This window comes from Pezoporus flaviventris, unplaced genomic scaffold, assembly GCF_033815535.1.
Source record: "Pezoporus flaviventris isolate CSIRO_AGI_PZ_B2104156 unplaced genomic scaffold, CSIRO_AGI_Pfla_v1 ptg000001l, whole genome shotgun sequence".
Lineage (NCBI taxonomy): Eukaryota > Metazoa > Chordata > Aves > Psittaciformes > Psittacidae > Pezoporus > Pezoporus flaviventris.
This window is the reverse complement of record NW_026892549.1, coordinates 59,085,071-59,099,426: the sequence shown is the minus strand read 5'-3', so window position 1 is coordinate 59,099,426 and position 14,356 is coordinate 59,085,071. Positions and strand designations below refer to the sequence as shown.

Below are 14,356 nucleotides of genomic sequence, written 5' to 3'. Positions count from 1 at the left end.
TGTAAATGACAAAATGCAATCACCATAATTGGGAATAATAACAAGAAGTCCACCAAGTAGGGGTTGCGGGGGGAATTCTTCAATACAGACATTCAAGAGACTGGAAGGGGTGTTTCATTACAGCGTGGAATAGTGCAATCACACTTAAAACGCTTCTCTTACAATGCTCTTCCACCAAGTGCATGTTTAATCAGATTAATTTCATACAACAGCATTTCAGAAAAGAACAGCATGGATGCCTTGAATAAATATTGACAAGTGTAATCCTCAGTTTTTCATTCTCAGCTGTGTTCACAGACACTTTTGTTTAATTACCATTACCCAAAAGAGTTCCAGCCGGTCTAACCCATCTCATACCATACAAAAGCTGGAGGAAAAAAAACTGTAGCCTTTTTTAAATGCCTGGAATCTCCTCCCCTGAACGCAGAGCCAAATACTGAGCTGCTCTGCTTTCAAACTGCTCTGCTCAATTGCAGTGTGTTTGATTAAAATTTGCCTACTAGAGATTCAGAGGCATGACAGCACTTCTGCTGCCTGATGGTCCCTAAAGGTCTTTTTAGCTGCCTTTAATAAGGAAAAATCACTGCAAACAGGTATCTCCCTCACCCCCCAAAAGAAATAAAACCCCAAAACACACAAACCCACCTCCAAATAGGAGGCCGAGGGCTATATGGTAAGATGGGAGCATGGACTGAAGCGGCAAGTGACCCTCTGAAGGGTAAGAAAGCCACCAAAAGAAACAGAAAACAACCACATGAGAAGAAAACAAGCTCCCGTGCCTCAGCACTTTTGCCATCTCCAGCAAAGTAACTCACATGAAAGTAAACCCTTGCAAACACTATTCCATAAGCTATTTGTGAAGCACCCTTTACAAATGCTTAGCGTGGTGTTTTAAACCCTGTGATTTCAGTGTAATCTGATTTGAGAAAGAAAATGATCTCATTCACCCCAATCCTTCACGTCACATGCTGGCATCGCTTTTGCCTTTCAAAGGAGTGTTCACAACTCCAATTTAGCATTGAGTTTCCGGGCTAATGAAAGTGCATCCAGGCTAGTAAACCAGACCAAAACAAATCCTTGAATTCAAGTCCTGTTGTGTAATGAGGAAGTTTAATTAAGGCCACACATTACAGCTGTAAACGTTCTCTTATATAATAAGGTCTAAATGAAACTGAACCTAATCAAAGTTACAATTCCTTCATTAGCAAATTACAAACAAGAGCGCACAGCTGACACACCGGCTCTGATTATCACAACTAATTGCCTCGTTGTTACAAACCAGCCTGAAACTGTGTTCAGATGTCCGTCTGCAGTAGCAAATTAGGGCCACATCAGGCTATTTCTGCGATCACAAGGGGCTCTTGTAGAGCGATCTGATTTACCCTGCCGACTGGCAGCACACGGCCCAATCAAAGCCCCCTCTACAAAGGCCGCTTTGAAGCCAGCACAGCCTAGAAACCCGCTCCATATGCAGGCCGGCAGACTGCACTTCATTAGGCCTGTTGTCACATTTTCCCTCTTCTTATTCTAATGATCCTATTTTAATACACATAGGAACCTCTCCTAATTGATGTCAAGTGAGTGACTTCCACATTCATCACCAGAGCACATCAAACAGATCTTGGCGCACGGGCCGGCATCAGAGTGTTTAAGACCCGAGGTGTGTCTCCAACTATGGAAAGCAGGGGGAAAAAAAATAAAGAGGAAATAAAAAAGAAGTATTTCGGCATTACCTGTTTAATTGGGATTGCGCGACCGCTTCCAATGCTATCTGTTCTGCTCTCCAGGACCTTCTTCTCTTTGTCTGGGTCACTCCCTTTCCGAGACTGTAGAGCAAAAAGAAAGTTTATGCTCCATTAAATGTAGCACTTTATAGAGAGCCCCCCCCCCCCCTTTTTTTTCCTTTAAGCAATTAAAACCAGAAGTAGTTTGACACATAAATACAGTCCCAAAGGTCATGAGTTAGAATCTACGGAAGTACGCAACCTTCCTAAAACCCCAATGCTGAAACCTGCCTGTCATGTCCAACCACGCGCTAGTTTGAAATGGCATTTGGGTTCAAGCAATTCTCACTGCCTGAAGATCCAGCGGATCAGAGGACGTGTTTCTGAAGTTTCCAATCATAGCTCCAACAGGAGAGAAGGTTCCAGCTTCTCATTCTCATTAAAAAGGGTGATACATACATGCATACATTTAACTTGCATCTATGTGGGGTTTAGAAATGTTATAGATGACTGAGCAATGTGATTTTACGATGCTGGTTTTGATTCTAGTGACTTTGATTTGTTATTTTTGTCTACTTTTGGATGCTTAGAAAGTTGGAATTGCAAGAAAAGGGAGTGACTGATGCTGACAAAAAGTTACCTGAACACAATGAAGAAAAATCAGCATGAGGAAAATGTAACCAGTGTTGAAAACTTGAATTGCCTCATCTTGGCTACGTCTAACGCTAGAACTGCCCTAGGAATAAGGTCACGGTGCTTACTTCATCCATAAAGTTAGCTGGGAATGTTAAGGTGTGATTCAGATTCCAGTCTGATATTGTGAAAGAATGCCCGAGCATAATGATTTTGACAGATTTATTTTATTACAAAAAGACCGGAGAGTCATCCTCCTTAATAACTGAACTGACAAGTGACAACTTCACTCCATTACTTTTCAATAGGAACATTACTCACGCAATACTGAAAATGGGAAAACATTTTCATGTGATTTTCAAATCAGAGATGATATATGAAAGTAATACATTTGTGGTGCCCAGTACCACAATGGGAAGTTAATGAAAACCAGGGAGACACAAGATCCCGCTTTTCATATTCAGTAGAAAGAGAGGTTTAAAAGACACTGAAATCGGGAGAACAGTGAGGACTGGAAATAACTAACACTCGTTTCCATATTATACGAAGGAGTGGAAGGAAGAAAAAATCCCCAAAGCAGTTGCCTTTGGGCACGAGAGGAGGGAAGGGGAGGGAGAAAACCCATGAAGGAGGACTTTAAGAAGCACCATTCTAAGCAACACATTTACCCAGCAGGGATCCCGTGCTGCTTTCCCCGCTCCGCCGGGAACAGGCTCCTATCAGTAGTTACTATGGTTTGGGGCTATGGAATGACGTGCTGGGGAATTAAACAAAGAATAAATGAAAGAAAGCAAAACAAGTGGGAGGGGTGAAATCCACTGTTCAGGATAACTATTGTTCCTCGCCCTTCAAGCCACATTTCTGAATCTGAAAGTGCCACTTCCCAATAATACAAGGCAAAACAATGCTTCAATGGTGCAAAGCGCCCGTTAGTGACATCTTAAAGAAACTCACTGAAGGCACCAAATCCTTGGGAGGGAAGTTGTCAACCTGAATGTTTCTCTTTTACTATTTGGGTTTTTACAAGGAAGGATCCTGCCTCTGAAAAGCAGAATCAATATTCACACACTCTTCTTCATGTTTAGTTTTAAATCATCACATCTTCCATTCCATACTAGTACCTGCATCTGGGAAGAAGCCATTGCACACAGAAGGGAAATACCTATGTGCAAAACACCGTCAAATGCCAAAAGTAAAGAAATGTAGCAACTTCTGTTAGGCAGGTTCTATTCTAGCTGCCTGCAATCACAGAACACGTAACATTTTCAAGGGTAGAATCTTAGCTGGTTCCACTATTTACAAAGATAAAATGCGCACTTAAATAGAGATCTTTTATGCTTTTATACTTTTGGCACATACAATGCACCTTACATCCAATAGCATATAATAAAATAGACTGTAAACCATACTGGACAACATTTCCTAGGACTTCTTCTGATGTCAGTTTTATTTAAAACTTCATTCAAGCAAACAAGCCCAAAAAAATCCAAACACCTGCATGAACGTAATTTGTCTCATTTCCCCTTTGCACCAGAAGTCATACATAGACCGAAAACATAGAGCCTTACCCAATTTATGGCTGGGAAACAAGATTTAGTGTCAGAAGGATATAGAATCCAGTCCTGAGAGCCCCAGAGGTGAGGAAACCGATCTCTACCAGTGGAAACTGAGATTGAGTTTGTCTGAACTTCTAAGTCATGCTTATATTTCACACTGATGTAACACAGGTAACACTGAATATGGGAAAGGAGATGTGTTTAACTGTACCACAAGTTCATTCATCCCACACTGGATTGTTCACAGAGTTACAATCAGTTCTGTGCTGAAGTGGACCTCATGTACATCTCCCCTGTGCTATACACTATTATTTAGTTGTCCCTGTTACCACACTGCACTAAACAAAGGACATTCACCCTTCTGCTAATATACAATCTATTTTATCACCGAACTACAAAGTCAGCTATTGCATCAATAGCTTTACAGCACATATTGATATTCAAAGTCAGAAAGATCAGATATGGCGTTTAATGCACTTAAACATAAACATGCTGCAAATTCTCGAGCCTATTCCCACTCCAAAGCTGTAATCGATTTAAAAACAATCAGATCTGTTTTCTCCTTAAGCCAATTTTCTTCCAACACTAAAAGATCTTCATGTAGGAAACTAAAGCTATTACCTATGCTAGATCACAAGGGGTAATTTGCAATTAAACAGAAATAGATTTGCTTCTGGAAGTGATAAAGGCGTAAGTAACAGGCTAAGAAAGAAGCACAGCAAGAAACCCGGAGCTAAACACTAAAATATTTTGATGACACACTCTGTTAGTAGCTAGACAGAAAATGCTGGTCATCTCTTTATTCAATTAAAGCATTCCAGGTTAGAACTTGGCTGATACAGCATGAAACCCAGGGTACAGCAGGGTCACTGTTAAATACAACAGGATGTGGATTACAGGGCAAGGCATTACACGGCATTCAATATGCCCAGGTCTTAAAGACAGAACTAATTCTGAAGAGTCAAATTATTATTTTCTTTTTCCACAGGACTTGCATCCCCCCAATCTCCCCCTGGTTATGAGACATTAAGACAACGACCAACATCCTCCCACTGCAGTAAATTTGTTTCTCACTGTGCTATTAATTATCAGAAAGCAGAGCTTTAGTCTATTTGTTTATGGTAAATACAGCTGAGGTCATCATCTTCTCAAACCTTTGCTGGAGACAGGTATGTATTTTCTCCACTCGTTTTTCCAAATTTACATTTACTCCAATATAAAACATCCCCTGTTTCCCAAAGGTCAACAACATCCACACAGCCCTTTGAGCATTTTACGCATCCTTCAGACCAGGCTCAGTCGATGAAGGCTTTTCTGGGATGCTGGAGCATCTCGGCTGGATTTCCAGAGGTAGAACTCTGCTGCCAGTTTCTGGGCTGACACTGACATCTAGTGGGGTTGGTAACTCCTGAGTATGCCCTGTCAGCAGTGAGTATTCTCACCACCAGCAAGAAATCCATACGACTGCTATAAAATACTAGCATCAAAACTGGATACTTTTCCACACGTTGCTCATTTTTGCCTCTTATTGATATCTAGACATTTGCACCTAGAGACAAACATGTGGTTTGCATTCTTCTGTAGGAGTTTAAAAGATCTTCTTTGAAATCAGAATACCACTGTGGGGATGGACACATTAAATGGGATCACTGGGACCCGTGCTGTGTCACTCAGCACTCCAAAACGAGGACAAAACTTTCTCCCTGCTGAAGGCCGAGAGGTCAGATTTTGTTTAGAACACAAGGAAATGGTTTTCCTGGTTTTGTCTGTGGTTCCCTGGATACAACCAAGGAGCAAGCCAGCTTTAGGAAGCAAACATGACATTCCCTTTGGAATGCAAACCCATAAATTCTTTATGACAGGGAGGCCGTGACTTTCTGAATGCAACCAACACGTAGCTACAATCACCACAGGACTTCACATGAGCCCACAGGGATTCTGTGTTTGCTATAAAACATATGAAGTGTCAAAAACCTGCATACAAGACCCCAATTACAACCCCACGGCATTCAGCAAGACTCTAAACTGAGGAAATCATCACTCAAGGCTTCATTATCATCTCCCAAACTCTTTACGCATAATGAAGGCCTATCATAATGGACCAGTCAAGCTTCTTATTTAGTACATTTTTCTGCCTCTCAATGAAGCAAAACCCAGACGGTTTGAGAAGAAAAAAATCTCCATCACCTCTCTTAACCCTGGAAGATAAAAGTGAGTTGACACTGTAGAGTACTAAAAATAGCACGGGGTAGTTATCTAGTGAGACAGCACTGTATTCCCATGGTAAACCTGGAGACTTCTCTGCAAACACAGGAGACCTGACTCAGCAGTATTATGCAGTCTAAGGGCAGGACTGGGGAGCAGAGGTCTTTGATTACTGCCAATCCAGGCAATCTAGACAGGTCTGAGAATTCAAGTTGGACAAAGACTTCAGAACTCAACTGTGGATTCACTTGTTTTACTGCAGTTCCCAACAGGATAACTTCATTTAGCTTCTGTTCAAGTCCTCAAAGAGAACCAGCCCGTGGTAATTCTAAGATGCTTTTGAGCCTACAAATCCATCCCAACATTCCCGTCTGGATTAGACCACCTCAACTCCATAGGGCTGAAGTACAGGCCACCAGCACAGGGCACTATGGATAATACAGCAAGAGTCTCTTCCTTGGCTCACTCACCGTAAAGAGGTTGGACCGGCGCTTGGACTGTTTACGGACAGGAGTTGGTGTGTTGGCAGTGGGAGGAACATCAATCCGTAGCTCCTTCTGGCTGGTGCTTGGAGTTGATGGGACAGAGGAGGAATAATCACTTAAACTCCCTCCTCCATTACTGGTCTGCAAGGATTAAAGTCAGTTTTAAACAGTGATACACTGCTTTCAAGAAATTACAATCCCCAGCTGTCTCTTACTTAGTCCTGATACACAAGAACAGCAGCCTACGCTCAGGAGCACAGTGGGAATGCCCTACTGCCACCTTCCACACATGTCTATTCTAAGCCCTTTCAATATTTTCCTTGCCATTAGGTTTTGAAAACAGAGCTAGTTCTGTTGCTGTGGAATGTACAGTTTCATTCTACACAATATAACCTAGCTGGATAGAAACCCTTTCATTTGGTGTATTAGTCTATGAGTAAGCAAAACATTGGGGAAAGTCTGTAAATTCTGTTTTCTACTTTAAAATCCCAAATTCTGCCCCAAACCTAAGAAAAAAAGTATTTAGTGCCATAGAACTGCATAGCTGGACTTGATCCTAATCTGGAGACATCAGTTCACTGAAAGTAATTCAATGTTGTAAAATGGCTACTACAGGGAGAGACTGTTCTGAACAACCGTCAGAGAGTTTTGATAGTTCCGAGATGCTTAAGTCATTGGTACAGGGATCCACAACTTTAAAGGAAGACATTCCAATTTATTCCAAGTAGCCAAAACTGTCAAGTTACATCATAGTCTTGAAAGAAATAAAACACTTAGTCCATAAAGCAATTAATGAACTGAGGTAGCAAGTCACTAATATCAGGAAGGTGAGGAGACTGGACAGAATGGAAAGAACCAAAAGGTGAAGAACAACAGAGTCACTTTTTTGTTGTATTTATTACTACACTTAACATAAGTAAGTACTAAAAACATAATTAAAAGAACGTGGAAGTAGTCTGGAAAGACAAAACAACAGGTTTGGGTTTTTTTTCCCTATGGATACAAGTATCCATATCTTTTGCGGATACAGAGGTAGTGACAGATCAAGGGGTGATGGGTTCAACCTGAAACAGAAGTTCAGGTTGGATATAAGGAAGAAGGAAGGTTCAAGGGATGCATGGGGATGACGACAAATGAATGGCTTTAACCTGCCAGAACAGGGGAGATAGAGATGAGCTCTTAGGCAGAAGCTCTTCCCTGTGAGGGTGCTGAGGCACTGCTGGCACAGGGTGCCCAGGGAAGCTGTGGCTGCCCCATCCCTGGCAGTGTTCAAGGCCAGGCTGGACACAGGGGCTTGGAGCAACCTGCTCTAGTGGAAGGTGTCCCTGCCTGTGGCAGGGGTTGGAACTGGATGAGCTTTAAGATCCCTTCTAACCCAAACCAGCCCGTAGTTCTATGATTCTCAGCTATAATGCACATGCTGATGGGGGACTGGTGCAGGGCAAAGGAGGAAAATTCTGCACGCTGTCGGTGAAAAGCTCACCAGAAGAGCAGCAGTGGGTAAAGGGTCTGGACAACAACCCCCACATAACTTATGGGGGAGCAGCATAAAGGTCTGCGACACACACAAAAGGGTGAAAGAACCTTTTTAGAGCAGCCAACTTTCCTAAAAGAAGGTAAGAGGGTACTCCCAGGATGCCTGAGGAGGATTCTCCCATGACACTTAGCCTGTTATTTGGTCTCATCTTAATTGCTGTGGGTAGGAATTCCTCAAGTAAAGCTGATCAAAAGGAAAAGCACTCCAATGTCTACTCTCCATCATTGCTCCTACACCACTGACTGGTCCTATACATGCACAAAGCTGCCATACAAGCAATTGTATGGACAAGAATCTCAAGTTGCAAGCAGTCAAGATGAAACCTCTGAAGGAGAACCAAGCAAGAGACAAGCCTTTGTCCAGTTGAAGTCTCTTCTAATGATTTCAAGTCTTCTTCTGATTCTTCCAGCTTTGCCAAACTGCCTTTTTATTAACTTCTAAATTCAAGAAGCAAAGGATAAAAGGAAGAGGTATGAGAGAAAGGCCAACCACTACAGATGGAAATACAGGAACATCACTTCTGGAAGTCACTGTTTCTCTGTAAACGACAACGCGTTCCTCAGCTCACTTCCATGTCACAAAATAGGGCTGACAATACAGTAAATGAGCTTTTTGATGGCAAAAGTTCACTTCTAGTGTCCTAACAGACAATGGCCTGCACAAAGACACACCGAGCCTGTGGAAGTCAGTGATTCCCTCTCCAAACCAACACAGGGAAGACTCTTGAATGAAAAGGTTATGACAAAACACGTACCTGAGAGCCTCAAAGTGATTGCCAGATGCTTGCTGAAGTTCAAACAGCCAAACCACTTGCCATATCAGAGGTGAGGAGGGTGGTGTGGAAGCCTTAATAACGTGGCTCACAAAAGAAGGGATAGGAAGAGAACATCTGGAAAGTCAACTACTGTAAAACAGCATTAGGAAAGGAGACCAGAGATGCTGGTGTCAAGGAATGGCTTTCAGACTAGAATGGGGAGAACTTAGTGGCCACTCTGCCATGACTGAACCAAACCAGGGTGGGGAAAATGAGGGAGAAAGGAAGGAAGCACCCATTAATGGGAAACAGCACAGAGCACACTGAACATTAAACTATGCAGCTGCAAGGCTCATCCAAGGAGAAGGTGACAATAAGTGATGAAGGTGGTGGAGAAAAGAAAGATCAGAACAGGGTTATGCCCCAAAACACTTAGAAGAAGCCTGTTCTACAGAAAGGAGAGGAACAAGACAAGAACATTCAGATGGACATTGACAACAGGATGTGAACCACAAGCTGTTGAAAAATAAGGGTTGCATCTCTGTTTCAAGATATTGACCCAGTTGATAATGCACCAAAAGCCTTATTTTTCGAACTAAAATGAACACATTTCTAGCCTAACTGCCTATTGCCCAGACAGAGCACACACAGGATTCCCTAAAAATTTACCCTTTTTAATCTTTCATCATCTCAGAGCATCATTTTAGACTTTCTGATGTGAGACACTTGCTCCCAGATTTGTAAGTGATTTATTTTCCAGGAATGAGTAACTCCTAAAGGGAAACATATACAGGTTGGGCATTCTAGTCCCCAAAGCCAAATAGGGGCAGTTATTTCTCTTCACACATACTAACTCCATTGGATTTCCACCTTTTTTGGTTTCAAAATAGGCTGTATCAAATCACTGGCTGGACAATAAATATGATCTATTTCAAGAAAAGAGTTACAAGTGGAAAACTTCAAGGTTTCCACAGAATAAAAGCATGGCTTCCAACACCCAACAAGCTCCAACTCCTACTGAGGGTGCCACAAATTAGCAAATGTATAAACCCCATATGGCTGCTCTGAAACACCTCCATGGAGAGAATGGGTTTGACAAGAAAGAGGTCAAACATGACTTCCAAGATATAGCAATATCAAATGCAACCAGACAAGATATTCTTGGTAACATCTGAGTTTAATGCACTGTGCTGAAGGAAACAAAAGGTGGCAAGGTGTCTGTGTCAGGTTGGTTGCTGGCACCAAATCTCAGGACCTTGCCACATTAAGATTGTAGAGATCAGGTTCCTGCCGTTAGTATGCAAGCGCTTAATGAGAAGCTCACTGGAATGAAGGACAGGATTTAGGACACGTGGCAATAACTGGAAGTCACAGAAATTAATGTTTGTCTCAGTTCATAAATATCAAGTCAGTGCACGTGAAGAACACTCTTCCTTACAGCACTTGTAACCCGACACAAATCTAACATAAAACCAGTTGTTGGCTGTAGACATGGTCAAATTTGTGGCAATGAAAGCAATGAAATAAGCACTTGAATACCCACTGGGACATGACACAGCTTAATGTTACCTTCTCAAACAAACCTTTCCATCGAGCTGTTCTCAGGATTTGGCCATAGCTGAGATGTCAGCATAAAGGGCCATTTCTGAGCCACTTCTTAACCAAAGCCATGGCACTAAGGACAGAGGTCTATCTAATGACTCTAGGGAAGGAAACTATTAGCCTCAGTACAACCATTTACACAGATATGTTCCTGTTCGGCTTTCTGGAGTGTCAGACTGTCCCATCCTCATTAAGGCACCATGCCTATTCTCAAGCTTGTTTGGCTTGTGAACATACACAGTACAACCTTGTCCTTCCTTCCTTCTAGAAGACAGCGAGCCTGATGGTGCTCAGTGTACTTCAGCACACCCATAGGCCTTTCATTTCAGGGAGATGTTATTACTAGAACACACCTTGTGTGCATGGCCAATACTCCAGTTACAGAAAAGTATATACCTTGGGTATCTACACAGGCTTCTAGCTTTGCTGCTGCATAGATTGATGCTAAAAACCCTCAAGGTCATGGCAGCACGAACAAATTTAGCAGACTGTGCTGTTACTAGACAAGAACAACTCAGATGAAGCTATCAACCTGGCATAACTTGACCAAGCAGGTCCATTCAATGCAGCTACCCCAAAGGCAATCACTGCCAATGAAAGCATTAAAGCATTAAACCCCATGGCAGCGGTTGGAACTAGATGAGCTTTAAGGTCCCTTCCAACCCAAACCAGGCTGGGATTCTGCGATTCTAACAACAAGGTAGAGGAAAGCAGACAGACCAAAAAGCACCAAGAGAATGTGAAGACAACTTCTGAAGATAAACCAAGCTGGCACATGCAAGTCACCTCAATGAAATCACTAAGAACATATAATTAGCCAATGATGTGACAACAGGCTGCAATAACACAGTGGCACAGCTGAGTTATAAACTGGAAAACCCAAGAGAAGATCAAGTCTGAGTGTGAAGTTTAAGAGGCCTTAGAAAGAACAAGGAATCAATGGGCTAACAAAACTAACACAGGCACCTTACTGTGGTCCTGTGAAGATGAAGAAAGGAGGAAGAAGTACACCAACAGATGCACTGAGTGTTACAATTGGAGTTCTAGAGAATGCACATCGAGATACACTTGTGTATTGCACATGAATGAAGGGGAATATGTATATATATATATGCTTACTTTAAATAAATGTTAGAGAAACAGACCTATAAATACAAGATGTTTGTGGTGTATGTTGCAATGGTGTAATTGTTTGCACTATTAAACAATAATGCAAATATTTTCACTTCTCCTTTAGTCTGTATTTTGCAATTACATGAAAAAGAAGGAAAAGCTGCTTAAGCAATATCGTCCCTTCTTTATTCAAGTGCCCAAAATATCACAGCAGAATATTCCATCCCAAATGACCCCCACTATAAATAAGATAATTGTACCCCACCATTTAGTGCTTACCCATAAGCAGGTCTCACATACAGTAAAATAATGGATGATTAAGCTGACTGCACTTTGCTTTTAATAGTTTAATTTACATATTTAGACAATCATGGTGTAGTAAAAACTTTATGGAGGCATGGTGCTGGCATAAATAATGCATCTTCACATACCTGCAGCAGGGAGAAGGGAGCAAGCTGGTGTGCTAGCACTGGTTAGTGAACTATACATTAAGCTCTGTACCTTTCTCAGGTATAATGCAGATCTCCCAAGAGAGTGACACTGAGGACCAGCAAATGTATTTCTTTGCAGAAAGAAATACGCGTGGTATAGGCAGACATGGAAATATGGTGCCATTTCAATCCCTTCTTACAGCAGAACAAAGAGCTGAGTTCCAGGAAAGGCACGAAGCATGAAAATACACACAGACTACAGCTTTCAAGGAATTAAAGTCAGTGGTAGACAATCATTTCATTTTCACCTTCAAAACCATAGTCCACCAGTAAGTTCACACGGATAAGGACTCACAGCTGGAATCTCCACATCAGAGAATACAATCCCAGCCTGGTTTGTGTTGGAAGGGACCTTAAAGCTCATTCAGTTCCAACCCCTGCCGCAGGCAGGAACACCTTCCACTTGCTCCAAGCCCCTGTGTCCAACCTGGCCTTGAACACTGCCAGGGATGGGGCAGCCACAGCTTCTCTGGGCACCCTGTGCCAGCGCCTCAGCGCCCTCACAGGGAAGAGCTTCTGCCTTATCTCCAACCTGAACTTCCCCTGTTTCAGTTTGAACCCATCACCCCTTGTCCTATCTCTGCAGTCCCTGATGAAGAGCCCCTCTCCAGGATCTTTGCAGCCCCCTTCAGACACTGGAAGCTGCTCTGAGGTCTCCACGCAGCTTCTCTTCTCCAGGCTGAACAGCCCCAATGTTCTCAGCCTGTCTTTGTATGGGAGCTGCTCTATCATCAGTTCGTCTGAGGAGAGGCTGAAGTCCTTCACACAAACATCAACTATAGGTGTCATGCCATGGGGTTTGCAGATGTTTTACTGCAGTGTAAATAGGCACAGCTCCAGGTAACTACTCAACAGGTTACCCAGGACAGGGTTACTTCACACAGACTGCTGATTCACATTGAGCACAGGTGGAATGTACCTAGGACCAACAACAGCACCCACCTGAGCTGCTTTACGGCTCTGGAACAACGCGATCTCCACTTTCTGGGTCTGGGCAGAAGAAAGAGCATTTTGGAACTGCTGGATATTTGCACTATTCTTATAACTTAATAATGCCTTCCTGCTATGTCAGGTGGAAAAGACAAGCAACTCCATTACAGGAATGAGTTTAGGGAAAAGGAATTCCTATGTGGTTTTGTGATGTAAAGGTAACTCACATGCTATTTTGAAATAAGGTTTTGTGTGGTCTACAAGCGTATCATCATGCCTAGGAAGATCAGCAAGGGGGTGGCAGTAGGGGCAATCAAAGGTGGGATAGAGATACGGAGGACACTAGATACAGAGGAGGCTGGTCTATACTGCCCTGGTGTTCATTATTTCTTGTGGATCTTCAAAGCAGAAGGCCCAAAATAGACCCAAAATGCCCTGTGTCCGATAAGAGGCTTTTAATAGACTTAAAAACACTGCTCCCTCTCAAAACAGCTCAGTCTATCTCTTGAAGGGTTCATTAAAATGAGAACGTGAGCTGTTAACTCAAGTACTTCCTAATGCATCAGCCAGATGAATTATTTCCTACCAGAATATAAGCAATATTGCACCATCCTTCTTGTTGGCACAGTATACAATAGTTCTGTCCATCATGAATCATAAATAATAACCTTGGATTTGAGAGTAAAATTCTTTGCATGCATTCTGTGCTGCCCTAAAAGCCAATATATGTATATGACATACTTGCACCAAGGGCTATTGGCTCTGGCTATGAAAGGGTTCTAAGTCAAACCCTCACCCTGACCGACATACAGGCATTATAAAGCCAAGAGAAGGAAAGCGGAAGCAGCACCTGCTGCAAACACAAGTGGATTTTGTCATTGGAAGAGGAAGCATCTCATTCTGTGAAAGAGGTCTCTGGAAACAGAATACATGAGCGTTGATGTGTCTGAGAGCATCTTTTGCAAGGGGATAGTACTTGGGTATTCACCACCTTGGACGATAGGACATGAGCACAGATATGCATCCAAACACACAAACAATTCTTTCACCATTTGAAAACTGGAAACTATTGGGTAGAAAAGCCCTTCTTGGTATTAAGCCTTAGAATGTCCCCCAGGGTATGCAAAGGGCAGTGTGGGGAAGGTGACATCTCTTTTCTGTTTCTCTTTTTTGTCTCTAAAACCTAAACTCTTGACTGCAGGGCCCATCTGGAGAGTTTGCAGGAGTTAGATCATCAGGATGATCCAACAAGAGAAGGAACAATATGTTTCTTTATGTGAAGTGATCTGTGTAATCACTACTTCCAAAGGCCTTCGCTCCTGTGGC

At 42.5% G+C, this 14,356-nt stretch overlaps 1 protein-coding gene across 8 annotated transcripts in view; it reads right to left on the bottom strand.

The window, feature by feature from the left end:
* AGAP1 (ArfGAP with GTPase domain, ankyrin repeat and PH domain 1) overlaps positions 1–14,356 on the bottom strand; it is a 327,230-nt gene that overhangs the window by 169,448 nt on the left and 143,426 nt on the right. For all 8 annotated transcript variants that reach the window (XM_061459922.1, XM_061459932.1, XM_061459942.1 and 5 more), the window contains 2 exons: positions 6,589–6,744; positions 1,734–1,826 (listed from right to left, as the gene is read on the bottom strand). In XM_061459922.1, the coding sequence (XP_061315906.1) occupies positions 1,734–1,826; positions 6,589–6,744 (249 nt within the window). The remainder of the gene's footprint in view (positions 1–1,733; positions 1,827–6,588; positions 6,745–14,356) is intronic.